The sequence below is a fragment of the Vigna unguiculata genome, chromosome 4 (assembly GCF_037176805.1).
Source record: "Vigna unguiculata cultivar grain cowpea cultivar isolate G323 ecotype 2 chromosome 4, ASM3717680v1, whole genome shotgun sequence".
Taxonomy (NCBI): domain Eukaryota; kingdom Viridiplantae; phylum Streptophyta; class Magnoliopsida; order Fabales; family Fabaceae; genus Vigna; species Vigna unguiculata.
Genome location: NC_140795.1, coordinates 3,050,833 through 3,078,826, shown reverse-complemented (window position 1 = coordinate 3,078,826; position 27,994 = coordinate 3,050,833). Strand labels below are relative to the sequence as shown.

General features: G+C 33.1%; 1 protein-coding gene across 3 annotated transcripts; it reads left to right on the top strand.

Annotated features, from left to right (window-relative positions):
* Positions 1-2: 2 nt before the first annotated feature.
* Positions 3-27,510, top strand: LOC114182281 (ketose-bisphosphate aldolase class-II family protein). 3 transcript variants are annotated; one of them, XM_028069116.2, is made up of 43 exons: positions 3-185; positions 318-450; positions 4,046-4,121; positions 6,708-6,788; positions 6,875-6,955; positions 7,046-7,122; positions 7,245-7,299; positions 7,414-7,462; positions 7,686-7,823; positions 7,890-7,968; positions 9,102-9,180; positions 9,265-9,311; positions 9,477-9,671; positions 10,214-10,289; positions 11,639-11,719; positions 11,793-11,873; positions 15,247-15,323; positions 15,407-15,461; positions 15,572-15,620; positions 15,809-15,946; positions 16,282-16,363; positions 16,464-16,542; positions 18,720-18,766; positions 19,834-20,045; positions 20,286-20,373; positions 20,844-20,963; positions 21,058-21,176; positions 21,263-21,335; positions 21,435-21,554; positions 21,708-21,776; positions 21,873-22,043; positions 22,131-22,178; positions 22,351-22,492; positions 22,683-22,780; positions 23,332-23,476; positions 23,615-23,703; positions 23,778-23,888; positions 25,278-25,352; positions 25,889-25,954; positions 26,088-26,276; positions 26,356-26,466; positions 26,877-26,957; positions 27,177-27,510. In XM_028069116.2, the coding sequence occupies exons 2-43, from the start codon at positions 349-351 to the stop codon at positions 27,354-27,356; spliced, it is 4,131 nt and encodes a 1,376-aa protein (XP_027924917.2). In that variant the 5' UTR covers positions 3-185; positions 318-348; the 3' UTR covers positions 27,357-27,510. The 3 variants fall into 3 exon arrangements, with proteins under 3 accessions (XP_027924917.2, XP_027924918.2, XP_085528373.1); XM_028069117.2 differs by lacking the exon at positions 3-185 and having other exon boundaries at positions 220-450; XM_085672247.1 differs by lacking the exons at positions 3-185; positions 318-450; positions 4,046-4,121; ... (3 more) ...; positions 7,245-7,299; positions 7,414-7,462 and having other exon boundaries at positions 7,709-7,823; positions 7,900-7,968.
* The last annotated feature ends 484 nt before the right edge of the window (positions 27,511-27,994 follow it).

Genomic DNA, 27,994 nt, shown 5'->3' with positions numbered 1-27,994 from the left:
AGGAAAGTTACGGAGGAAGAATCAGAGAAATTAATAAGTGAATCACAAATATAATTAATTAGGTGTACATTTTTAATAATTGGTCCCAGTGAGGACATTTTTTATAGTCCTTGCAATCGCGCATTCTGCACGAGTCTCCAATTTTCTGATCAAATTGAAGACAAAAAAGCATACAACAGAGAGGCGTAATTTCCTTACTCCTTCCTTGTCTGAGCTTCTGCAATTTCCCAATTTCATCTTTTCTGTTTCAATCAAGTTCGATCCTCACTTCACCTATCTATTTATTGATTTTATTCTCGTCTCTTTCTCCTCTGCAGTTGACTGAAATCAATCGGAAGGTTCTTCACAATGGCGTCTCAGAAGGCGATCGGTTTTGTTGGCGTTGATGAGTTCAGCTTGGAGATGGCGCATTCCGCGATTCGCCATGGATACGGTGTGCGAGCTTTTGAGGTTAGCTTTCTTTGAACAGTCTCATATGAACAGCTATACGAATAGGATCTATCACGCTAGAATCACAGTATACTCCACCTTTTTGCGGTAGGTGCAAATTAGGAATTAGGATTCTGATCGTATGCTCTCACATTTTGGTTTTCTCGCATTGTCATGCAGTGACTTAGTATTGGAACCGTTGAATGAAAATCCGACGGTTCAGTTTTGGATGCGTGGTTACTAGGTAAAATACAGGTCGTCATTTTCATTCAACGGTTCGATTTACATCTAGAAAAATGCGTGGAAAAATGAATTTTTTTTATAATATATAATTTCTTTAGATTCAATTAATCTTTTAATTCTTTAGCTTGCGTCATTTCTTTTGTTTTTTACTCTCTCCTCTAGTTTTTGTCATTATTATTTCTGAAAGAGAAATAGGCATGTACAACCATTATCATTACTTAAAAAGAATTAAAATGCATTGATAGAAAATAATGCAAAATATCAGGTTTAAGTGTATGATTAAAAATATTTAATTTGTTGCTGAGAAAAAAAAGAAGGTATGGTTAAACAAATTTTTATGTAGTTCCTTTAATTTAATATTTTATTGATTCATATTTATTAAATTTATAAAAAATTAAGGTTAAAATGTTAAATAATAAATGAAACCTATATAATTTGTAATTTTAAATTTCGGTTGCTAGTTAAAATATATTAAGAGATTATACTGGCCCACTATGCGAGCGGGATTGCCTTTTTGATTTTTTATTCTTTCCTTGTGGGTGAGCGCGTCGCACCATTTTGTTTAGCAGGATATTTATGTTTTTCTTTATTTTGCTCTTAATTTTTTTTTTCTCTTTTCATAAACAAATTATTTCAAATTTTTTTCTTAAATCTCAGCTGTTTATTTACAAAATTTATTTTCTTTCAGTATTTTTCTTTGACTTGAAAAATTTCCACTTCTACAATAATATTCATTAGTTAAAACTTATTACACAATATATTTAAATTTCACCTAAGTTACCTATCATTGACATTTCTTATTTCATATTATAAAATTATATATATATATATAATATTATGATTCTGAATATTTTATTATTTAAAATAATATAATTAGGGTTTTTAATAAAATTAACTGAGTTAGAAGTTGATAAATTAGTTTTTAGTTGATAAATTAATATTTGATTAATAAACTCTTAGTTTGTAAGTTTTGAAGTGATAAATTAAAAAAATTACAAATAGTAAAACAATACATTAAAATATAAGAAATTAAATTAAAATAATTGAATTAGCTCAAATTAACTCTTAAGTCAAAGTAAGTATTTATAAAAATATTTAATCGAATTAACCTGTTGATGAGTCAAATAAATTAAAGTTAACTTCTTAGTATTATCAAACACAGTTTTTAATATTCATCAATAAAAGAAATATTTTTCTCAAGTTAGCTTCTTAAAATAAATGATACATCATAATATATATATATATATATATATATATATATATATATATATATATATATATATATATATATATAAACACACGTATGTCGGACGTGTCCATGAGTGCAAACATCATTTAGTTACCCCTTCTTTGCATTGGCCTTGAAAAGGTAACATTATTCTGTGAGCCTTATCACGAGCTCAAGTTTGTTTGACAATTTGTTTTAAATATTCAATTTAATTTTTAAAAGTCTATGAAGATTTTAATTTAGTTATAAACTAATTTAGGTGAAGTTTTAATTTATGTAAAATGTAATTTATTTTTTGTATGTTATCATTAAATATAATTTAACCAATATAAAGACTGACTTTTATTTTAATAATAATAATATGAAGGAGAAATGAAAATAAAAAATGTAAGTTATTTTGAGGGAATTTTTATTTATTTATTTATTAACATCTCAAAATTAATTTGAAATTAGTATGTACAAGAATGAAAATTTCATCCCGTTTTTTTTTTTTATTTAAGAAACCTTGTTTGACTTGAGAACTTTATGCTGAACTTTTCTTTTTCTTTTTTTAAGATGAAAGCCTTGTAATAATATTTTGACTATTTAATTTTTATATTATTTTTGTAATCACGGTATTTTGGTCTTATAAATCAAGTTTTAATTGTACCAATTGGTTTTTAAATATAATATTGCTGTGATATTAGTTCTCGGGATTATTCTCAAACCTGTACTAGTTCTGTCTGACTGGAATTCAGTTCTTTTGTCTGATTAAGAACTTATTTCTTGTGGAACTAGAAACCTGTGACACGTCTGCTTCGGATGATACAAAATCAGTAAAAAGAACCCAGTCAAACTACTAAAAATCGGGTTAACACATAATAATAAATTAAAAATTTATCCTTTTTACCATAAAAAAATATAAAACAATTTGAAATACTGATTTGTTTTTTACTTTATATAAAACTGTTATTCTTAATAAATATCAATATGTACATAATTTAAATTTAAAATGCACTCATTCTATTTAAACTTGCATATACATTTAAAAGATTAATATTATTTTATGTATTTTTAATTAATATTTTTTTGTTAGTATCGATTGGTTTGTTAAACTCTGAACCAAATGGTTTTGGTTGAATGATTAGTCCGAGTTTAAAAAGGTTTGTTTAATTTACATAATATTTTGATATTTAAAAAGATATTATATAATTAAATTTTAGTCGTTGTTTAAAGGATATATATATATATATATATATTTATAAGCATACTTTTTTTATTAAATTTTTATTTTTTATTTTGCCCTTTATAATATGATTGTTAACGGTTTATTTTAATATAATTATTAATTGATTTTTTAGAAATAACCATTATTTAAAATATTTTGTATAAAATTACCACATGTTTCTCTTTTTTTCTTTTTTTATTATAGATGTAGTGTCTACAGCTAACATTTTCTTCTTACTCTTTCACTCATTGTTTTGGTCTTATAAAATAATTTAATCAATCTATATATATTATTAACTTATGATACAATATAAATATTTAAAAAGTACGGTAACAAGAACGCTTTTGTGGTGCATGTATTTATACTGGGCATATAAGGAAAATTAATTTAGCCCTTTTAGTTGAACACCCAACAACTGATTTTGCATAGGTGGCCGGGTAGCAATTTAATTACCTTGGATTTTATCTTAGGATGACATTAAGTTCTCGAATCATATGAAAGCTGCGTATCAACAGCATCCATAATACATTTTTATTGGCATTCCTTGTGAAAATATTTTCCTTTTGATAACCAATAAGTGCATAAACAAATAGAGAACTATAATTTTTTGTTGATAAGAAGAGCACTATAAATTTGACAACGAATGAAATATAATCTGTACTAAAAATATTCAAGGCATTGATGAATTTGATATCTTTCATTATTAATTTATATCTATTTACGTCGAATATCATGTTTAATATAAATTTATGTCATTTTTATTTATGTTTGACTCTTATTTAATGTAAAGTATTCGATGAAAAAACTCTAAAAAGGTTATGCATTTTCTATTATTATAATTTTATTGGAACTATTGTTTACTCTTTAGTTTGTTAAACACCATCACTACTAAGAGAGGTTGCATTTAATTCATACATTTGGAATATATTGTTCCGTAGATAAATAATCCTGTTATTGAAGAACTCGTGAAGCTTGGAGGAGTGAGATGTTCAAGCCCTTCGGAAGCTGGGAGAGGTAAATTTCAGCCATATGGTTGACTTTGACTATTTCATAAATTGTATTTCTTTGCTCTAGTTTGTTGTAGTAAGTTCATAAATTGTTATATAAAATGCGATATCATTCTAAATTCTGATTTAATATAATTAACGTACTTCGGAAATCTAAAAAAATATCAAACATTAGGCGTAATACCTTAAAATCCTCAAATGTCCTTTGAGTGTCAGCTTCTGTCATCAATTGCGAGCTAAAGTTTTCCGCCGTACGTTTATCAGCCAGTTACTCAATTACAGATCATGAAGCTAAAAGTCTTGTTAGGTCGTAATATATTCTTCAAGGAGGTGACAATATTGAGTAGGATAAATTAGTTGAATGTTACTCAAGTCATGACGTCCTTCCACCTAAAGGATTACTCTTTTGGCTGTCCTCTCCTCTTATAACATTTGGTGCATGCGCACGAGAATTAAGAGTCGAAGCTTTCTGCATTCCTATCGACTCTTCTGATCCACGATCTCAAATTGAAAAAAGCATTCATCTTCGTCGAACTCCCTCCTTAGCATTTAGAGCTAACAAAGAGTATCACCTCACCTCCCTTTCTGCTGAGATGCGCATGGGTTTTAGAAGCTCCTACTGGATCACTGTTTTCTATCTCAGCATCGCATGACTGTTGAAGACAACTTGCAACTCTTGTCAAAGCGCGGCGAAGACCCTGTTAGTTGGATCGCAAAGGCTGAACATTACTTCTCGGTCCCTCCCGAGATGCACGTCCATCACTCCCAAATCTATATGGAATACATGACTCTCTTAAAGTAAGTGTGACTTGGAAGTACCACCTGGGATAAGAAAGAGAAAAGAAACACCATATAACGATAAAATGACCCATAAGCCGTAGCATCAAGGTTTAAGATGGAGGATACTTTCATGATCTTTTATATAAATTTGTTCTCAAGGTGGAAATTCCGTTCTCTTTCATTCTCAAGGTGGTCTGCGTGAAAATATTATAATAGAGGTTTTGACATTTCTAGCCTTCAACTTGACATGGGATGATCTCGGTTGTGCGCCTTATTACGAGTAAACTCGATCATTATGCTGGAAACGGTTGGCGGATCAGCTCTTTCATGAGATGCCGATCTCCATCCATTGCATTGTCTTCCCAAGTAACTTCTCGTCACCTACTAATGGGCCTTCCGGCTCAACCCATTCAGCATGATAGAGTGAAAGCGAGCCCCGTAGGCAGCTGAACTCATTTTGGATCTTCCGAAGGAAAAAGTACTCGCAATCTCCCTTACTATGATCTTATGGAGCATAGGGCTGGCGGATTACATTTCAAGTGCGGTCAAAATTGGGGTCCGACTCAAATTTGTCTAACAAGCACCTTCGTCTGCTGATTTGGGAGGGCGAAAGCCCACCGGATGAAACCCAAGTGGAGTAAGACAAACAACTTGAATCTGACGAACGTGAGATGGAGTGTCTGATTATTAATTACGGCGCTTTGGATCCCAAGGAGCTGGCGGGGTCGAAGACGATTAAACTTGAAGGCATCATAGCCGGATATCCAATCGTGCTTCTGGTTGATGAATTCATTTGGATTACTGGTCAACAACTACGGAATTTAACGTGGGTCTAGGGAATTGCACGAAATGTTCATCACAGGGATTTTTAAGGTGTTGAAGGTTCGTGCGGGCAAATATGTTATAAGTTTCGAGGATAAAGGATATGTCACGCTAACGTTTGAGATAGTACATTTTCCCTGATTTTATAAGGGGTTTTGCATGAGACAACAACTGAAAAAGTGGACTTTATTTGCTTTCAGAATCAAAAGCCTCTCCTTGTGACTCCTTCTGTATGTGATTCTTATTTGTAGCTTAGATTGAGCTAGCATGAGGAGGTCTTTACTCCTAGCAAAATCCTTTCTCTCTAGAAAGACGAAATTGAAAGGCAGTTTCATGATTAAGGTCGTTGTCGTGACACATCTTAAAGTTTATGTTCGTAGGCCCAAGAGGGAAAATATGACCATTCAGTAATTGCTGTTAGTGGGGGGAATCAGTTAGTTATAGGAGAGAGTTTGGACATAGAATTCGGTTATAAGTATTAGAGGATGTTGTTTGTAATTGTCGAGGACATTTTGGAATTAAAATAGATGTCCAGAGGATCATTCTCTGGGGAGCATTACTCTCATTATTTTCTGCTTGTTTTCCTTTTTCTGCTTGTTTTTTCCCGTTTTGCAACTTTTTCTTGGATACAACATTTATTGCATTATTGTATTAAAAAAAGATACTAAGTTTTTAAACTTCCTTCTAGTGAACGTGTATTAGAAACAAAATCTGCTTTGCCATATTTCATGTTACTTCCGAGTTCAACATTTATTTATTTTACAAGAATTTTCAGTAAAGAACTAGTCATCGTATAAAGAGAGATGATTCTTAATGAATTATTATTGTTGTTAATTGGTATGGTCATGATTTTCTCTCAAAGTATGATCAGTGGAATGATATTGTCAATCTAACCGTCCCTTGGTGTTATCTAGAACATTGATTGTACAGTTTAAGTAAATTACACTATTACATGGTCTCCCTAATACATATATTTCTGTCCCACTTGCAGATGTAATAGCTCTGGTTATCCTAATATCTGACATAGATCAAACTAATGATCTCATTTTTGGAGATGATGGTGCTTTGAAAGGTCTCCATGCAGCTATTTGGCGTTAAACAGGTTTTACGTACTAGGATTTTGTTTCATGTAAACAGCATTCATTTTGGGTTATGCAGGTCTAAAACCAGATACTGTTCTTATTCTCCGTTCGACCTCATTACCATCATTTCTCCATAAACTGGAGAGGGATCTAGCAGGTAATACATGCCATGATATTTTTGGCTTTGTAAGATTGTTGATTCTTTGTTAAAGGAGTCCAAACTTAACCATATTTGTATATCGTGTAGAAATTCATGAGATTGCTTATGTTGTTGATGCATATGTCTCTTATGGGAGATCCGATGCTTTGAATGGAAAAGTCATCGTAAGTTATTGTCTCATTATTTTGTATTAGTAATTTATTGCTGGGTTGTAGAATAAACATGAATTTCCTTCTCTAATTAGATACCTAGCATGTATCTTGACTATTTTTTCTTGAATATTTAGATTGCATCATCTGGAAGACTAGATGCAATTGCACGAGCACAGCATATTCTTACTGGTAAAATTGAGATCTGTTGTTTTAAACAGTTTTTGAACTTGATATGCATTAAGAAAAGGGCCACTTGTTTTAATTATATTTGAAGGTTAATTTATTGTTGCCTTTTGTTGACAGCAATGTGTGAAAAGCTCTTCACTTTTGAGGGTGAAATTGGTGGTGGCAGGTTTACTTCGTTCTTGCTCTTTTAAAACCTAATATTGCCATTACGTAAAATTCTTTAACTGGACCATTTCTTGTTTTTCTCCCTCTCCCATGAAGTGAAAATAATTAACTTAGATTATAATCCTAATATGTAGTATCCATCCCAACCAAAAGTTACTATTATAGGTTGCTGGGTTCTGTTGGATGTGTTAGATTTAATAAATTTTGACCCTTTTCCTTTGCAGCAAGGTTAAAATGGTTAATGTGATGCTGGAAGGCATTCATTTCATTAATGCAGTGGAGGCCCTCTCTCTTGGTGCCAAAATTGGAATTCATCCTTGGATAATCTATGATATAATTTCCAATGCTGCAGGAAATTCATGGTATGTGTTTAACTGATGCCCCTCGTCCTCTATTGGAAGGTGGAAATAATTTCATTGATTTTGTAGGGCGTTCAAGAATTATTTACCCCTTTTGTTGAAGGGAGAGGTTAATCATCAAATTCTGAACACTTTTGTTAAGGAGTTGGTAAGATCAATGGAGATTTGAACAATTATATATTTCATTGTTTTTTGTCATATTTGATGATTATATGATTACATTGAAATCAAAAGTAGTCTACCATGGTTTGATTAACAGTAATTTTATAACAGAAACCTCACAAATAAGAATTTTTCAAACGGAAATAATCCATTCAAATGGTTTCTTCTGGTAAAATTGTTTCTATTTTCCTCATCAGTGGAGAAATTTCAAATGGAAACTATCCATACAGATTTTTTGTTCTGTTTATCCTTTCAATTCAGCGGATTTCATGTTGATTATAGTCTTTGTTTGTTCCCATGTCTATCCTTTAAACTCAACTTCCAGCTTTTTACTTATTAAAAAGCACATTTTGATATTTATGGACGAATTTAAAAATGTGTAAAATGAAAAAACATATAGACTTCATATATTATCATAAATTAAACACTGTTTGAAATTAATGTCATAAGATGAATTGATCTATGTTATAAGAAATTTGAAGCATTGATTATAAAGGCCAAAATGATTTTCAAACAGTTTACATCTATTAAACATATAGACTGTAAACACCGTACATTATATATAATCTTATGATACAAAAAGTGATTAATTGCTGTCAGAGACGTAAACCATTCTTGAAGCTCCACCCTGTAGCTTAAGCTTTTGAAGTGATCGGTTGACATGGTATTAGAGCCTTGAAAACCAAATTGTAAGGAGTTTGATTTCTAGCACCTATAATTAAATTATAGTTTCAGCTCAATGTTTGAATTTGTCATTGTTATGTCCTCCAACACAAACAATCTCTTTTACGAAATGATGTCCTAGAGATATAAATGATTTTATGGGCCTACTTAATAGCCTTAGCCGTTGCTCTTTTAGTACTAAGTTTATTTGACTTTTTGAAATAAACTTAATGCCTTGAATTTCTATTTCATATCCACGAATGAAGTCACATTTTTTTTTGTTGAGTTACCTTATACTATATGACTCTTTTTTCAAAATTGTCATTTTTCTTGCCTTAGAGCAACTTTGTGCGTGTGTAAAATCACTGTTATATTATTCATTTTTTTTTTTGCTTTCGTTATTGTTATTCTTTTGCAAACACTATAATAATATTAAAATTTGCTTAAATGTTCAAGGAAACCATTTTGAATATGTCCAAGTCACTTACTTTTCCGCTTCCAATTTTGGCTGCTACTCATCTACAACTTATTCACGGTACAAAATTGGTAAACTATACATCCCTTTTAAAAGTTAAAAACTTATTTCCAGCTTACATAGTTTGGAAAATTATTTTTTCAGGGACTTCGCTTGTTGATAGTGGAGAAGATATTACAATATTGACTAAGGTTATTGATGAACATCTGTTTGAGCTTTTCAATCAGAACTTGATTTTTTCTTTAGAATCCGTAGTGTGTTCTCTTAACATCTATGATGGTCGGATACATTGTGTATCTGATACCATTATAGGAGCACTTCTAATGTTAAGCATTTTTTCTTCATCTTAATGACAGGTTTGGGAAAAGGTTTACGGGGTTAAAATTTTAGATGCTGCAAATGCTGATGCGTATAACCCAGAGCAATTGGCATCTAAATTTACAACTGATTCTAAGAGTGCGAGAAGGATTGGTTTTATCGGCCTTGGAGCTATGGGATTTGGCATGGCAACGCATTTAGTGAATTCAAAATTCTGCGTTGTTGGTTATGACGTAATTTCTCACTCTTAAATCTTAAGATATATTGCATATTACTCACAAATTTGCTAGGAGACTTGACGTTAGTATCTTAATAATGAGTTGGTTGACCAAAGGTAATACAAATGTTGGTTTTGCATTACCAATAGCATGGGTGCCTGGTAGTAATATTTGTGCTCCATCAGAAAGTAGAAAATCAAGAGTCAGGTCCAACTATAATATCTAAAAGCACTTGAAAACTTGTTCTGAATGTTTGAAGTTGACTTTATTTGTGTAAATTTTGTTAGGGAAAAAACTAGTACCATTTTGTTTTAATCATTAAAAAAAAAAAAAAAACAAGCGCTGCTTGTTTAATTAAAGAGGCTTTTGACTTATTCTATTAAAAATTAAAATGATAGATTACATTGCGTGATTGGGTTTATTTAGTTCTATATCTGTTTATGACGTAGAATGTGGGTGTTTGTATATTCATGCAAAGATCAAACTATTACTTTAATATCATGGAAGAAAAAGTTATATGATCACTGTAAGCATCTTTTCAATTTTTCATTTTCTAGGTGTATAAACCAACCCTAACACGATTCACAAATGCTGGTGGTCTGATTGGAAATTCTCCAGCTGAAGTGAGCAAAGGTAAATTGCTATATACTACGTACCCATAAATAAAATGCTACATAAAAAGCTGAAACATTGGTAGTGTAGTGAATAATAAGATAAATAAAATATTTCCTTTTTATTCCCAGCTCTAAAAAAAGAAAAGCTTGAGATATTGGTTATGGCAATGGGAATTGCTTTGCTTTAGAATTTGGACTTTGGAACCAACTCGACCTCACAAAATCTAGCTTTTAGGAATGGGATGCTTAAAAACACACCCTTTCTCGCAAAAAAATACGAGTGACCTAATAGAGGATTTATGATAAACTTTGATACCACATTTCAGAATTTGGATTTATAGTCAAACTTAACCCTACAAGATCAACCTTTAAAGTGACAATTGCCCAAACTTTATAAGGACTACATTGGCTATATCTTTAATTGATGTAGGATATACATTTTCCTAATGGCACATCTTGTAAATGAAGTTATGGTATACATTAGTTTGTTCTTTATGATTTTTTTACTCTTTAAGTGCACACTATTATTGAATCACTATACCAAGTTGAATTTCTAAATTGACGTCTTGGTGAAAAGGTCTTAATTGTTTTCATATGCAAGATCAAGAATCATATTTTTAATGCAATATTATAATAATGTGAAAGAATAGATGGATGTGTTGTCTATATTCTATATTTTGATATTTTTGTCCACTCAATTGATATATCTTGCTTGGTCAATGCCCCTAATCAACAGGCCGTTAATTTAAATGATTAGATTACATTTAAATAGAGTTTTGCAAGAGAAATCTTGAGAGCTTAAATAGATCAATCCTAAGGGCTAATAGCTAATCACCTCAAGAATTCTTGTACCGCTTTCATGCTATTGGTCTGGATGTCTTGTACATGACCATTTTATGTGTAGTGTGTACTAGTTGTTAGTTATTAACGTGATATTCCATATTAGAAATAAGTGGGTTGATAGCCGTTACAGATTCTCAGTTGATTGGTATGAAATTAGGGGTTAGATTAAGCATCATATTCTTATTGTCCTCAATGCTGTACATGATTTAGATGTACTCGTATAGTCCACAATTCCTGCAATTTCTGTAATACATGGATACAAGCTGTCCTCAACAAATAATGGAGAAACCGAGTGGGGGTATGATAAATACAGCTTCAGCAGTTTAGAAGAACTAAGCATTGATGTCAGCTCGTAGCCTCTTACAACACGGAATGATACATTCTGGTGTAATCATTTCTACTTATAAGCAGAAGGATATATTCAACCCATTTATTTATTTGTTCTTTATATGCTATGTTTTTGCTATATAGGATAACTTGATGGATTCCTAAACCGGGAAGTCATTCACTTATTATTGCTCACAGATGTTGATGTTCTCATAATTATGGTGACAAATGAATCACAAGCAGAAAATGTTTTATATGGAGAAAATGGTGCAGTTTCAGGTGCGTATAATATCTTTAATACCCATATTGAGATGCCTTTTTTACTATACTGATATATTTTCTCTAATATTAGCTCTTCCACCTGGAGCATCTATCATTCTCTCTTCCACGGTTTCCCCTGCATACGTGAGTCAGTTAGAGCATAGATTGCAAAGTATGTTACTCCTCCAGTGATATGGTTATCTAATCTGTATTTAGTATCTGAATTTCTTTCTTCATTTCCTTTTCCATGCAAGTGCACACTGAACTTTAGACTTATGATTTTGTTACTTTTGTATGGACAAAACATATATATTGTTTTTACGGTAGGAGTCGTTCTTCAATTAAATTTAGAGTTCATAGTTCATTTAATAAAATGTAAATTTTCTAGATGAAATTCCAAACATAATTGGAGAACAGCACCTACCGTATAATACATGAGTTTTGTCCATTTTATAATATTAGATCATTTTTAACAAAATGATTCATATGCCATACAAATACAAGGAAAAATAGATCACAAAATTGGCTAGCCTAGTTAAAAATTTCATAAATAATCAATCTAAGGAAATCTCGCATAGGTTATTAGTTGGATAAAAGTTTGTAGCCAAGCAAGAGACATGACGAAATTAGGTTTTAAAAATCTTCAAATTATAAAATTCACTTCAACCTTACTGATGTCATCATTTTCATGAACCGACACACCGTGTTAAATACATTTCCAATTTCAGTTCATGTGATAGTAACACACTGAAGAGCCCCTACAATGGATTTGTAAACAATAAGAGTATCAAAATAATTTGAACCATATTTAGCCAATTTGAGAGTGGCTTGCAGAGAAGCACAAACGCCTTAGCATTTATTCGTATCAACATTTTGCAAAAAATCCTGAATACTTAGCTTGATTCAGGACAACAGAACCTGAAGAAGTACACTTGACTTCTATACCAAGAAAGTAGTCTAAATCTCCCAATTGTTTAAGAGAAAAAATAGCATGCAGTCTGGAGATAAAATGTTGAATAAGAGAATCTAGGGGCCTGTTTTAAGTCCGAAAAGGGATTTCTATAACATATAAACAAGTTACCTGTCAGAATTTTAAAATCCATTTGGCTGATCCCCTATAAGCATCTTCTAATAAACCATTCAAGCATGCATTGTTGTATAATTACAGTCAAACTTCTGATGAAAATATTTTGCCACAAGTCTTGCTTTGTATTGGTTAATAGAGCCATCAAGATTTTCTTTGACTCTAGATATCCATTTACAACCATTAACATATCTATTACGAGTTTACTTGATGAGTTAAAACTTGAAATTCAGATGGCATAGCACTTCTCTAATGTGACAATGAAAGAGCTTGCTTTACCGAAGAAGGTTTTGCAGTAGTGAGAAGCAAAGTGAACTGAAGATGAGGTTTTACTATACCCGAATTAGTTATGGTCTAGTGAGGGGCGGTGATTGAATGAAGGAGGTAGGGAGAATATCTGTTAAATACACATTATTGTTAATTTGGATTTTTAAGGATGTGATTTGATTAGGTACATACAAAGGAGAGGTAATTGGATTTAAATGATTAGGTGCAGTAGGTATATTTACCATAGTTGAAGATGGTTGGGTGGTATAATGCCAAGATGAAACATGAAGGTAGGTAATTCTGGTGAAGGATTTGTGTTTGTAGGAGTTTGATGGGGAAATTTTTGTTCACTAATACCCTAATATTGTGAAAGCATATTAGGGTAAATATAGAGTTCATCAGAGCTGAGTTGACCATACAACAATACTCTGTCTGATCATCCTGAGATTTGACTACTGGAAAGTAGAATGAAATTTAAAAAAACTTCACTATCATTAGCAAATCTACTGACACTAAATATTTGGTAATACGAGGAACAAGTGAATGTGATTAAGATGAAGACATAACTGGAATTATAGGAAGAAAATAAAATAGAACCAGTAGATTTAATAGGTAGTAGATTTAATAGGCAGACCTTGACAATTGTCCAATAATACATGATATTGACAGAGTTTGCAGTCATATGATGTGAAGCACCAGAATCAACATACGAATTCTGAGATTCTTGCTGATGAATAATGTTAGCTAAAGTTGATTGTGGTGAGGGAATGGTAGGAGGAGGAGGAGTCTGCATAATGTACTGGTAAAGATTTTGTGTAGGAGGATATGATGACGGTTGATGTTGTAGTGGATAGTAAGGTTGATAAAATGAAAATGAAGGATAGTTGTTCTGTGGAAAAGAATACTGTTGTTGAGAAGGAGAATTCTGCTGTAGAGGTTAATAATTTAGATTAAATCTGTGATAGCAATAGGAAGCCTCGTGCCCAAACTTTTCATTGAATATTGGAGGGTCCACGACCATGACCACTACGACCTCTGCCACGACCAAAACCACGAAAATTACCAGGGCCACCAGTATCAATGTTTTCAGGTGATGGTTGAGAGCTTGAATTCATATAGTTTGCTTGAGGAGTTTGAGTTTGAGTAGTGATAACAGATTTAGCATGAGTAAGAGTCAAGGTAGAAACAATGTGAATAGTTTCTTTTGCTAATAAAAGAGGATGAATATCATCAAAATCAAACCATTCTAGTATGCAAGAAACTAGGATTACCTACCAGTGATTCAAAATCAGGAGCCAACGAATCAAAAGCATCAACTTTCTCTTGAAGAGAAATAGTTTCGCCAATAGGGATGGAGAGAGTCCGAAATCAATTTGATTCCATTAAGAAGTTACGCACTGTAGCTATCACCTACTTTCTGTTCCTGTGTTCTGATAGAGGAAAACGAACTTGTACCCGAGTTTCAGAAGAAAATGATGATGAATTTTCTCACAAAGCTGCCAATAATATCGACATCCAATAACCTCTCGCAGAATTGAAGCAGATAAGAAGGATTGTAACCAAGCAACAAGGAATTGATCTAGTAACACCCACACAGCATAGTCATGATTATTATCACGTTTCGCAAAAAGGTCCTTATCTGAAAGAAACCGACTTCGACTCAGATGTGCAGCACAATATCGATGAAGCCCATGAGCATACAGAACAGATTTGATCTGTAGAAGCCAAAACAAGATAACTCTCATCGTTAAGCTTCTCTGAGATTGAAAATGCGGAAGGAAACATGGGAGACGGAAATGTCGCTTAAAATTAGGCCCAATAAGAAAATTGTGTTGGATTGAAAGCTATGACTGACTTCAAGAAGCTCCCGGAGATGGTGGATAAAGAGGCTTTTGTAGGATCGAAAGCCATGAACGAATTAAGAAGCTCTTGATACCATAAAAAAAACTTTGACTAGATAAACAAAGAAAATGTAAATCTGAAAAATATTGATTCTATAATTTCTTTTCTAATTTCTCGAAGTGGGACGAAACGAAACTCAACAGAAATAGCCATGCAGTTATGTGGGACTAAACTCAACAATATGTAACAGAAACAACAACTTTTCTAATGTGGCAAATGCCATTCAGTTTTACAAAAGCAGAGGTTTTGTTCAATTACTCTATTCTTAACCATGGACTTGATTATAATGCAGATGAAGGTAAGAATTTGAAGTTGGTGGATGCCCCGGTTTCCGGTGGTGTTATGAGGGCCTCATTGGGAACACTTACGGTGTGAAATACATCTCTGTCTTTTATTGGAGTTTCGTTTTAGATTTTGTGGACCAAGACACTGATGTAATGAATAATCCTTAGATAATGGCTTCAGGAGCTGATGATGCCCTTAAGAGTGCTGGTCAGGTCTTAGCAGGTAAAACGAACTGATAATTGATGTGAAAAATGCTAATTCTAATTCTAATTCTAGATATACAGTTATTTCAGAAATAATTTTCTAGTTAATTTATGTTTCTTTGAAATCAGCCTTGAGTGAGAAGCTTTATATTATCAAAGGTGGTTGTGGTTCTGGAAGGTATTTATTAATTTACCAATCACTGTGAATTCATTGTTTTCCTTTGATTAATACTGATACTTGTTTCTTTTTTACATGAAATAGGTAATGCAATGTTAATTCTGATTGAAAGAGGCACTGAAATCCACTGAATGTAGTATCATCAATTCAAAAAATGTACAATAACATCAGTTAAAATTGTTCTGTAGTGGTATAAAGATGATTAACCAATTGCTTGCTGGAGTTCACATTGCCGCAGCAGCTGAGGCAATAGCATTTGCAGCTCGGTTGGGTTTGAATACAAGACTGTTGTTCGATTTTATTACAATTAGTGGGGGAACTTCCTGGTATGTCTCTTCTATGATGCAGTCAAGCTGTCCTCTCAATAATTCTGGAGTCAGTATACTTTTTTTTTATAACTTTTTGATCAATTTGTGACGTTCATAATCCATTTTTTTTGTTATTATGGTTGTGTTCATGTCTTCTCTCTAGTGATTTGTTTATGGCTATTTCAAAGGAGTTTGTGTGCATTGTTTTCTGTAATTCTTGAGGATTGTTTATCCTCTTCTGGTTTTATTTTCACTTCTCTACTTCTTGTATTACATTATTCTTTTCTAAAGCATAGTCATAGATTTTAATAGAAAATTTAACTGCTAACCTTAAGATATGTCTTTTGTTTCAGGATGTTTGAGAATCGTGGCCAACACATGATTGACAATGATTACACACCATGTTCAGCACTTGATATCTTTGTGAAGGACATGGTAAGATAGTACATTCCTCATGCTACTCAGCAGGGACACTTTATTTAAATAACGTTATGATATTACTTTAGTAATATCTACTATTGCTACTCATGTACAGGGAATTGTTACTCGTGAATCATCTACATGGAAAGTTCCACTTCAGTTATCAACTATTGCTCACCAACTATATCTGGCAGGTGCTGTATATTAATTTGAATCTTAATGTTGTATACAGTCTTATGTTTCTCTTCAATTCAAGTTGGCTATTTGTACTGCTGATTTTACTATACAGAAATGAAAATAAGATACTTGAGTGTGTGTAACACCCCCGGATCCTCTTGGGCTTACCAGGCATCCCACCTGCCACCCTCAAACCGGTTGTGTTAGGTCTGCAGCCCAATACACCCCAACCCATCACCCTTCTCCGTCCATTCATACTGGGTGGGTTGTTGCCAGTGGGAATCGAACCCCCAACCTGACCTTTAACACCTCTGGCTCACCAGCAGATGCTACCAGTTGTGCTTTTTTTTGTAACACCCCCGGATCCTCTTGGGCTTACCAGGCATCCCACCTGCCACCCTCAAACCGGTTGTGTTAGGTCTGCAGCCCAATACACCCCAACCCATCACCCTTCTCCGTCCATTCATACTGGGTGGGTTGTTGCCAGTGGGAATCGAACCCCCAACCTGACCTTTAACACCTCTGGCTCACCAGTAGATGCTACCAGTTGTGCTGCAGCTGCTGGTGTGCCAGAGGTGTTAAAGGTCAGGTTGGGGGTTCGATTCCCACTGGCAACAACCCACCCAGTATGAATGGACGGAGAAGGGTGAGGGGTTGGGGTGCATTGGGCTGTAGTAACCTGACAGCCTCTGGGGCCCGAGGAGGGGTAGCCAGGGATGTTACAGTGTGCATGTAGGATCTTTTTGTTCATGATCTTTTTTTTTAATGAACATCTTATTGGTTAAATTGATATCTTGTTTTCACAAATGGTTGGGCATTATGACAAATTAACTACCTCAAATATTATTTGAATCTGACCTCTATTTTGACGAGAAATCTCAACATTGATTGGACAAAGGTACGAGTATACCCAATTTAAAATCATGTATGATTACGGAAAGGAATGTGTATATATCTGCCCTTTTGTCGTTTTAAACTACTAAAACAACTCTAGTTTATTATGTAACCTACCTTTCTCTTGCTACACAACTTTTCATTATCTCAATTGTTTCATTTTGACATCTACCATAGACCCCTTAGGTACTTTCGCTCGTCACAACCTCATTTGAACTTTTTTTCTTAGTGCAGTTTCATTCCAACAAATGTATTGCATTTTATGAAATATAAACCTCAATTTCAACAAATTAAATTGTTTTTAGAATACACAATTTATCATCTCTACTCCTTTTTATATTTTTATTTGTCGTTTACTTTTTGTTAAATGACAATGTCTGATTATCACTTTTGAGTGTTCAATTATGTAAACCCCTTAGTTTATTAGGTAACCTATGAAACTTATCTTGTTTTTTCTCTTGGGTTTTTAGTATCGTTTGAAGAACTTTTCTTATGCTGCACAATTTTTTAGCCTCTCTCAACAACTCAACTAGTTCAATATTCCCCAAGTTTACTCAAATCTCTAATGTATTTTATTTTCCCTCTCATTATTTGCAAAAATAAAAAAATGTTGGAGTTGTCTTTAAATTTCAATTAGGTGTAATTGTTTAATACTTTTTATAATTACTTGACATTAATGCAATTGTTATTTGATACTCTATTTTAATATTTATATAATTATAATATTTTTTCTTGAAGTTTGAAATTGAAGAAAAAAATGTGTCATTTTGATATTAAATCCTTGTAATATATGTTTTCTTTTTCTCTTTTGTGAAAGAAATATTTATTTAATATTTGGAACAGTGCCAGAGTGATTATAAGGCATAGGTATACTTGCTATGTGATGAGGATGGGAACAGGGATGAAATACAAATTTCATACTTGACATAGATGAACGGAACATGTATGAAATTTTACTTCAAGAATAGAAATAAGTATGGTCAAACTCGTACCTGTTCCGTTCTATCCCTAGTTTGGACATTCTGCATACGGTGCATATCAATGTTTCGAAGTATACATCTTTTTTCCAATTTGTAAATACTAAATCACAAGGAGTGGGATACTAGTAAGTAATTTGAGTTGTTTGCTGGATATCTTGAGTTGAGATGCTCACGTTGTTAGGTACTACCACTGAATAAAAAATATTTAAAATGACAGTAGTTAACTATATATTTTTCACAAACAAAATGATACATAATAAAAATACTAAAAATGACTTTTTGGAGAATTGCTTGCTCAAACTTATAAAATTACTGTACAGGTTCTGCTGCTGGCTGGGGACGGATTGATGATGCTGGTGTTGTCAAGGTATGAATAACTAATTTCAGTTCGTAGAACCTCTAGAGTTTCATATTTTAGTTTTTTCCGATATCACAAAATCCAATTAGAATGCAATTAACTCGCTAAAATAGCAATTTAGTGTCTGCCATCTTCGAGCTTGACACAAAAATCCACCTATTTGGAGCTGAAATTTAACTTTTTTATTAGAAAATTGGTATGGCAAGGATGAACTCTAGACAACTTGGTTCTTTAGGCTCTGATACGTTAGGAGTAATTTAAGCTCAACTCAACTTCAAAATTTAGCACAAGGGATGATGATTACCCAATGCCTTATTTTATATTAGGAGTATTTTGACCATATTCCCAACTGATGTGGGCATCTTGATACCATGTCATGATCTAAACATTATTAGCTGGCAAATCAAGTATAGATGTTTTTAATAATATGACAGAATGTTTTGTGCATTTGTTATGTTAGCTTTCAGATAAAAGATTTATTTTGCTATAACAAATTCAATTGTAGTTTTGTTTGTGTCTTTGTGTTTTTTCCATGATGTATATATGGTGGTTTTGAAAAAACATTTTTGAATGACAATTCATTTTTATAAAATTGCATTTTCCTTTTTCTCAATTTCCTTCAATTCTTTATTTGCTACTGGATGATGGAAGATAGTGTTCCTTGTACCAGCTCTCTATTTTCCATGTAGCATCCTATCCATAGGAATGTGAAGCTATAGTTATCACTAAACATCAACTGTACTAGGTTTAAGTTTCTGGTAGACATATATCATGGTATTCTATTATAGTTTGTGAATTTGTTGGCACCTTTTCCCTCTCCTTTGCATTTTTAACCCCCTTTCACCAATCATCAGCAGTGACAACTTCACTGTCATCAGTTATAATTTTGAGCTCCTGCTCTAAACATTAAAATTCTGAAATTCCCTGATGATTTTGTCAAGAAAATAAAAACAATTGAATAAACCCTTCTTATCTTAAAGGCATGAATCCTGTTTACATACAATCTACAATTGTTTAATATATATGATAAACACAATGGCTAGAATAACTTGGGAGGCCGTACCAAATTTGCACAGGTTTACGAGATGCTAACTGGTGTAAAAGTTGAAGGAAAACTCCAGGCTCAAAGGAAAGATACTATGTTACGTTCTCTTCCACCAGAGTGGCCCCAAGATCATGTTCTTGATATACAAACACTAAAAGAAAGCAATTCAAAGATATTAGTTGTATTAGATGATGATCCGACAGGAACACAAACTGTTCATGATATTGAAGTATTAACAGAATGGTAAGTTTATTTAATTTTCTTAGCTATTTCTATTTTCTTGGCATAATCGATGCGAAAGATATCTCATATCGTGCTACCTCAAAAACAAACTACCAAAGCACTGATTTTTCTTTCATATTGTGCCATTTTTAATCATTTATACAATTAATAATGATTTGTTATCATGAGATTGGGATTGAAAGCAAGATCTTCCTGAATAAAACCACAAGTTGTTACTCAATTGAACATGTTTCACTGCAGGACCATTGAGTCACTGATTGAGCAGTTTAGAAAAAGTCCAAAATGCTTTTTCATTTTGACAAACTCCAGGTCACTGAGTTCTGACAAGGTAAACAGGAAAAGTACTTTTATTTTTATCTCTCTTCTGTAAGGATTCTACTAATAACCATGGGTGAACTTTTGAAAAACTCCATTCAAATGTAAATAGGCTACAAGTGTACAAGAGATGTTCTGCGTTAGGCCACCAGAACAATTTGTATTTAAATTGCTTTAGTGATACTATTTGTATTTGGCCACCACAACTAAATCAACCAAGCTCCACCACTTGACATATTGTTGCCCAGGAAATGGAAAAGCTTGTCCTTGAAGTACAAAGAAAAAGTGTCATCACTGAAGTGCAATATTTGAGTTGAATAAAGTTTTGAACTGAAGTACATGGGACACTTTATTTATTAGCGCCATACCTTAATTTAATACAATCTGAAGCATAGGCCTTGTGTCCCAACCAGAGTTCAAGCCACTGGATAATTCAACAATTATCTATATCAAATTTATAAGTTTACAATTGATCTGTGGCAGGCCAGTGCACTGATAAAAGAGATTTGCAGAAATCTGGACATTGCGGCGAAATCATTTGACAGCATTGACTATTCCGTAATTTTGAGGGGAGATTCAACTTTACGAGGCCATTTTCCAGAGGCAAGGATAATGTGTTTTAGCTTAATAAGCATATTTCAATAAATAATATCAATACTCTTCAATTTTCTAAATGATACTAGGTTGTTGTGTACAGGAAGCAGATGCGGTTGTTTCAGTATTGGGTGAGATGGATGCATGGATAATTTGTCCCTTTTTCCTTCAAGGGGGTCGTTATACTATTGCAGACACACACTATGTTGATGATTCTGATATGTAAGTCTTTCCATTCATGATCTAGCTATAGGTGATTCTGAATGGATACAAATTAGAGTCCTGAGGATTTAACTTTTTCACTGCAGGCTTGTTCCTGCAGGGGACACAGAGTTTGCCAAAGATGCTTCCTTTGGCTACAAATCTTCAAACCTGCGTGATGTAAAGCTTCTAATCCCTTTATTGACTCGGTCAATGCAATTTATATTTTCATGATTTGGATAACTTCTAAATTTTGAGATGTTTTTTATCCAATTATAGTGGGTAGAGGAGAAGACAAATGGACGAGTACTTGCAAGTAGTGTTGCATCTGTTTCTATCCAACTTTTGAGGAAAGGAGGTCCAAATGCAGTTTGTCATCATCTGTGCAGTTTGCAGAAGGTATACAAAATAAGGGATATAGTTCATGCATCGTAATTTGTGCACTTTCAACTTCTAAGAAGAGAACATGTGTCTTACTTTGTTCAGGTAAGAAACTACAAATATGAATGTATATTCAATCCACTTACTATGACTGTCTATTGTATTAAGCAGGGGACAATATGCATAGTTAATGCGGCTAGTGAACGAGACATGACTGTATTTGCACTTGGAATGATCAAGGCAAGCCTTCCTTCTTCTCTTCCATGCCTTTTTGTCTCATTTTGTGTGTTTTGTTACTGATCCAAATATTGTTGGACTGTTTTTTCTTATTAACAGGCAGAATTGACAGGAAAACGTTTCTTGTGTCGCACTGCTGCTAGTTTTGTCTCTGCCCTTATGGGAATCATCTCTAAGCCTCCAATATTGCCAAGTGATCTAGGAATAGCTAGTGAAAAGAATGGTGGTCTGATAGTAGTGGGGTCCTATGTTCCAAAAACAACAAAGCAGGTGATAAATGAGATTAAGATCCAAATCTAATCTAAAGCATACCCAATTTTTCATTTAATGCTTATGCTTGCAAGTTGTAATCCATAGGTTGAAGAACTCAAACTACAGTGTGGTCAGTTCTTAAAAAGCATTGAGGTGACTAACATTCTAAGTCTATACTTCATTTTTCATTGTTAATTGTTAATTCTCTCATGGAGAGAATGATGATGAATGCTTGTTTAGCAAAGACATTTCATTTTTATGCATAACTCAATTTCTTTTTGAAATTTTATTTGCCAGTCTACTGACAAGGGTTTCTTTGTACTAGGTATCAGTTGAAAAACTTGCAATGAGCCCTATTGAGGTGAGGGAGGAGGAAATCAGTAGAACAGCTGAATTATCAGACGCATATCTTAAAGCTCATAAAGACACTTTAATAATGACCAGCCGAAATCTCATTACTGGAAGAAGTTTGTCTTTCTTCCCCCCATCTCTTCGTTAGTGTTGTAATATTGGAAACTGTTGACATTGAAGATCCAACTCTGACATCGCTGACTTCTGTTTTCTTTTTATCTACCATTCAAAGCAAAGTGTAGTGTATTAAGTGGGAGAAATGTAAGTTATGCCCCTCAATCTAATCTAATTTCTTCAAATGCACAGCTGCAGCTGAGAGTTTGGACATTAACTATAAAGTGAGTTCTGCTTTGGTGGAAATAGTGAAAAGAGTAACTACAAAACCTCGCTACATAATTGCAAAGGTACTCCATATTTTAAGGAACCAGTGAACCCTCATTTTGATTTGGAAAACATGATATTTCCTTTTGTCCTATTGTCCTTACTTTTTTTCTGAAAAATAATCACGACTTTATATGGGATCAATATTGCATATATTGCGAACATGTTTTTGGGCTGATCATCCAGGCACACTTTGTATCATGATCATGTTATTAGCTGTGCTTTATCACGAAGTTAATTGTGACATGAGAAATGTATTAAGGTAGAGTTCATTAAAACCTTTTAGAGGTACAGAAGTACAAGTGGACACTTAGGTTTCATGCTCAAGAAAGCAAGAAATATATTCAAAAAACAATTTTGTTGTTTAATTTACTACAACATATTTTGAGGTAATATTTTAAAAAAACTTCATTGCAATTATCTTTAATGTTTCACATGTAAAATAAGAAAATTTCGTGCCCTATGGTATTTAATCACAATATCAAATCCGGGGCTATAAAACCCAGCCGCATATTCTTCCTTTCTGACTTTGTCCCACGTTTTTAATCATACCTGACAAACGTAGCACCTTTAGGGTGGTATTACGTCTTCAGACCTCGCTACAAAAGCCCTTGGTGCTAGATGTGCGAAGATAGTTGGACAAGCACTTGCTGGTATTCCCTTGTGGCAATTAGGCCCTGAAAGTAGACATCCTGGAATTCCTTACATTGTCTTCCCAGGTAAATTTTGTGATTTAAATTTTTTCTCTTCTTAATTACACTTTCCATCTAAATCTTAGTATCTGGTGCAGTAAAATGTATATTTCCTGTACTTTCTTATATATTTCATCTGATCAAAAGATAATTTGCTTCTGGTAGGCAATGTTGGTAACAGCACAGCATTGGCAGAAGTTGTGAAGTCATGGACTTACCCAATCAGATTTACATCAACGAAAGAAATTCTTAATGTAAGGATAATCTGGTTCATGGTTTTACAAATTTGAACTGGTTCTCTTTTAATATTGTTTATTTTTGTATAAAGAATGCAGAAAAGGGTGGTTATGCTGTTGGAGCATTTAATGTCTACAATTTGGAAGGAGTTGAAGCTGTTGTTTCTGCTGCAGAGGAAGAACAGAGTCCTGCTATATTACAGGTCTGGAACAATTAGTTCAAAATCAAAATATTGATTTGTTTGAATCTTTTTTTTATTGCGAACATAAATAATGTGATAGCATACAAACGATGGGGAAAAAGTGGTACTGAGATAGAAAAGCCTAAATATCAAGAGTTCCAGCTTCTAACCCTGTTGATGATATTGGTGTAAAATCATAATCCTAGAATACTCCTCTAACTAGGGTTTCATAAGCTCATAAAAGGAAAAGGAAATTTTAGTATTCTATAATGAAGAGGGATCAGTTGTTCTAACTTTAAAGGAACCACAAACTTCATTTTCTTGTACTCAACCGTTATAGACGAGTTATCCGTTAGAACTATTAGATTACATGAAAATGAAAAATGAAAATGGAGTGCAACTCTTTTTAAAGTTATTGTTCAAGTAAGTTGATCTCTACTCCTTATAATTGCTCAAAAAGGTTTGAACAAGGCACCTAAAGGGTATTTGTAATAAAATTCCATTATAAATCCTAATTAAATACAAAATCCTAGATGCGTTCTAATTCAAGATTAAAAAAAAAAAAGCTATGCAATCAAATATTATTTCCCAAAAATATGAAATCCTAATTGTATCAAATTAAATTAAATTTGAATATCTTTCCTCTAAGAAGGTTTAGCGTATAAAAGGCAATATCCCTAAAAGTAACCAACGGTTCCTTACATAAGAAGAAATGTGAATTTAACTCCTTAACTATGCTTCTTCGTTCTGCACCAAAGAACCTTCCAGTATGACAAACCTAGTTGCTAGTGTCTGTTGTGGGATCCGGGTCTAGAGGGATTGTTTTGTTCCATTTTCCTTACCGTTTATCTTTTTCTTGCTGAGCACTAGTGACCGAAAGACTCTTCAAATCAAGATAGTGAAAGATATCTCTGTAATGCTTCTGGGAAAATCACATGATATGCTGTATTAAGGATTATGTTTTTTCACAACTTTCACGTGAATCTCTGGCTAATGCTTAGAGTCTGCACAGATAGTGTTTTGTAGAGTATCTTTTCTCTTTAGTTTTGGCTATTTTTCTTATTTTTCTATGTGATGTCTTTCTATCCTTTAAATTTACTCTATCCTTGTTAAATTCATTTTGTCAGTCATTCGTTGGATAACACCTCCAATCTCCATGATCCCACCAGTTTGAGAAAATAGTGGAAACCTAAACAAAATTCCTTTATTCATAATTTCTTATTTCATTAAGAGTTTTGGATTATTTGTGGACCAACGTGCTTCATTCTATTCTCTATTAATTGTTTCATATTAATTCCCTGCATATGGGGATCATATTAAAGGACCTTTTGAATGACCCACAATACTATTATATTGTATAAAAATGTTGCTTCCTCTAAAATTCTTGTGAACTATCTTTATAATTTTCAGATCCATCCAGGTGCCTTGAAGCAAGGAGGAATTCCCTTGGTTGCTTGTTGCATTTCTGCTGCAAAGCAAGCCAGTGTAAGTGGCCTTATTTTATTTGAATTTAATGGAGGTCTACAGAAAACAAAAACACAAAGTTATCTGTCATTGTGGAAGCTTGGAACAAGATTTGATAACAAAGTTAAGCTAGGAAATGAAATAAACGAATTTTGATGTTGAAAACTTTAAAATTTGAATATGTATAGTTTGTGACTGTGCTTACTATGTTGAGGATTAATCAAAAGAAACCAGTATCAATAATAAAGTAATGAGGGAGTTGTTTTGGAGCAAACCCATGCTATTATAATTATATTTATTACGTGTTTTAGGTAAAAAGAAAAAAGCCGTTTTTAAAGGATTTTTTAGTGACCCCGAGAGTAGAATGTATTCACGCCTTAAGGTGTGAACAAACACCACTTAAACATGTTCCTATGTCTTACTAAGTATCTAATAAAGTTACATGCTCGACATGTGTGGGTGAGGAGAATGCAGAGACCTGTATTTAGGTTTAGTAACCAACTAACCATTAGTTTAAGTGTCTTTAAAATTCACTGTTATTCATGTTCATATGACAGGTTCCAATTACTGTTCACTTTGATCATGGAACTTCAAAGCAGGATCTTGTGGAAGCTCTTGACCTAGTAATTTGAATTTTTACTTGCATAACAATCTTACTTACAGAACCATTTCACAATCTCAAAGATGATACAGCATCTATTTGTGGTTAGTTATTACTCAGTTATCTCAACCGCTATGCAAATATAATGATTCCAGGGATTCAGTTCCATTATGGTTGATGGTTCACATCTTTCTTTCAACGAAAATGCTGCATACACAAAATTTATAGCATTACTGGCGCACTCAAAAAATATGCTGGTGGAAGCTGAGCTAGGAAGATTGTCAGGGACAGAAGATGATTTGACTGTAGAAGAGTTTGAAGCCAGACTAACAGATGTGAATATGGTTGCTACCTATCCTCTAGGCTACTCAAAATGTTCTCATGCTTTGCTTAATTCCTTTTTGATTGTTGCATTAATTTCAGGCATCAAAATTCATAGATGAGACTGGAATAGATGCTTTGGCAGTGTGTATTGGTAATGTGCATGGGAAGTACCCTGCAAGTGGTCCAAATCTCAGACTTGATCTGCTCAAGGTGATCATACATTTCTGTTTTGTATTGTTTATGCTTTTATTTGTAAATTCTTCCCCGAAAATAACTAAAGTGAAAAGTCCAGAACATTGCTGATCTCCCATGTGATGAATTTTTTTAAAATTGCAAAAACCAGACTTCTAGGCTGATACTTCCATGACCTAGACTGGGTGACCTATAATTATTTTCAGAATACTTCTTTTCCATGGTCTTTTCAATATTTTTCAGCTGTAGTTTTCGTAGTTAAGATAAAATATACAGATATTTGAGGACAACCTTATGTGTTTCCTTCTCTGAATTGGATATTTTGAGGTGGGGAATGCGTCATGTTTCCCGATGAATAATAATTTAATTTAAGCCATACACCTGTGGTTTTCATTTCAATTGTTTAATTTTGACACTAACATTTTTAGGAGCTGCATGCTTTGAGCCTGGAGAAAGGAGTTTATCTGGTGCTTCATGGTGCGTCTGGTTTGAGCAAAGAACTTGTTAAGGTACAGTTACATAAACAACAGATTTTGGAAGTTGGCTTTAAGTTTTGGTCCGTCAAAGTAAAACGTACCTTTTATTAGCGTTGAGCTCACGGTACAGTTGTAACATGCATCTCAAATTTTTTAAGCTATCCTTTACGTATCCAATTTCTGGTACCTACATTGAAGTCTAGTAGTTTTTGCACTTTATATTGATATAAGAAGCTTTTTTATTCTTGACAGGAATGCATAAATCTTGGTGTTAGAAAGTTCAATGTGAACACCGAAGTAAGGAAAGCATACATGGAGTCCCTGATTACCCCCAAGAACGATCTAGTTCATGTCATGGCTTCTGCTAAGGAAGCCATGAAAGCTGTGGTTGCAGAAAAGATGCATCTCTTTGGTTCAGCAGGAAAGGCCTAATTTCTTCAAATTTACTTGCTAGGACTATTGGTGACTGTCAACTTCATATTATTTTCCTATAATGTTTTGTCTTGTTTGTAGTAAGGACTATCATTGCTGCATGAATTCGTTGTATTATTTCATTCAGTTCAATAAATGCTTTCTAATTCTCTTATATCTACGCAACTTGTCTTTGACTGTTAGGCTTATACGAATGACCGACGGTGATTATTTAAGTGATATTACTTTTAAATCAATTTAATTAAACAAATGCATTCTTCATCCATTCTATGTGTGAAAAAAAGATCGTTTTGTAAGATTTTTATTTTATAACCATTTTATACATTGTATTTCAAAATTAAATATATGGTCGTACTCTTTTTTACTCGATGAAACTTTTTCATTTTTTTTTTTTCATTTAGTTGTTATAGTTTTTTCCCCATTTTTATCTTCTATGATATTAATAATGATTCCTTTATTGACATTATACTTTTTCTAACAAAATGCTATGTTAACATTATCTCTGTATCAACAAATTAATTGTGTAACGGTGGATGGACTGAAATTAAAATGAAATATTTAAAATTTTCAGGAATTATTAAAAGAAGTTAGGGACAAAATATATAAATTAACTAACTTAAAGATTTCAATCTATTAAA

Excerpts from the sequence above, each read along its gene's own strand:
- LOC114182281 (XM_028069116.2), top strand. The coding sequence starts at position 349 with ATGGCGTCTCAGAAGGCGATCGGTTTTGTTGGCGTTGATGAGTTCAGC. Across the intron at positions 22,493-22,682 it reads AAATCTCATTACTGGAAGAA|CTGCAGCTGAGAGTTTGGAC; the intron begins GTTTGTCTTTCT and ends TCAAATGCACAG. Across the intron at positions 23,704-23,777 it reads CAACGAAAGAAATTCTTAAT|AATGCAGAAAAGGGTGGTTA; the intron begins GTAAGGATAATC and ends TTTTGTATAAAG.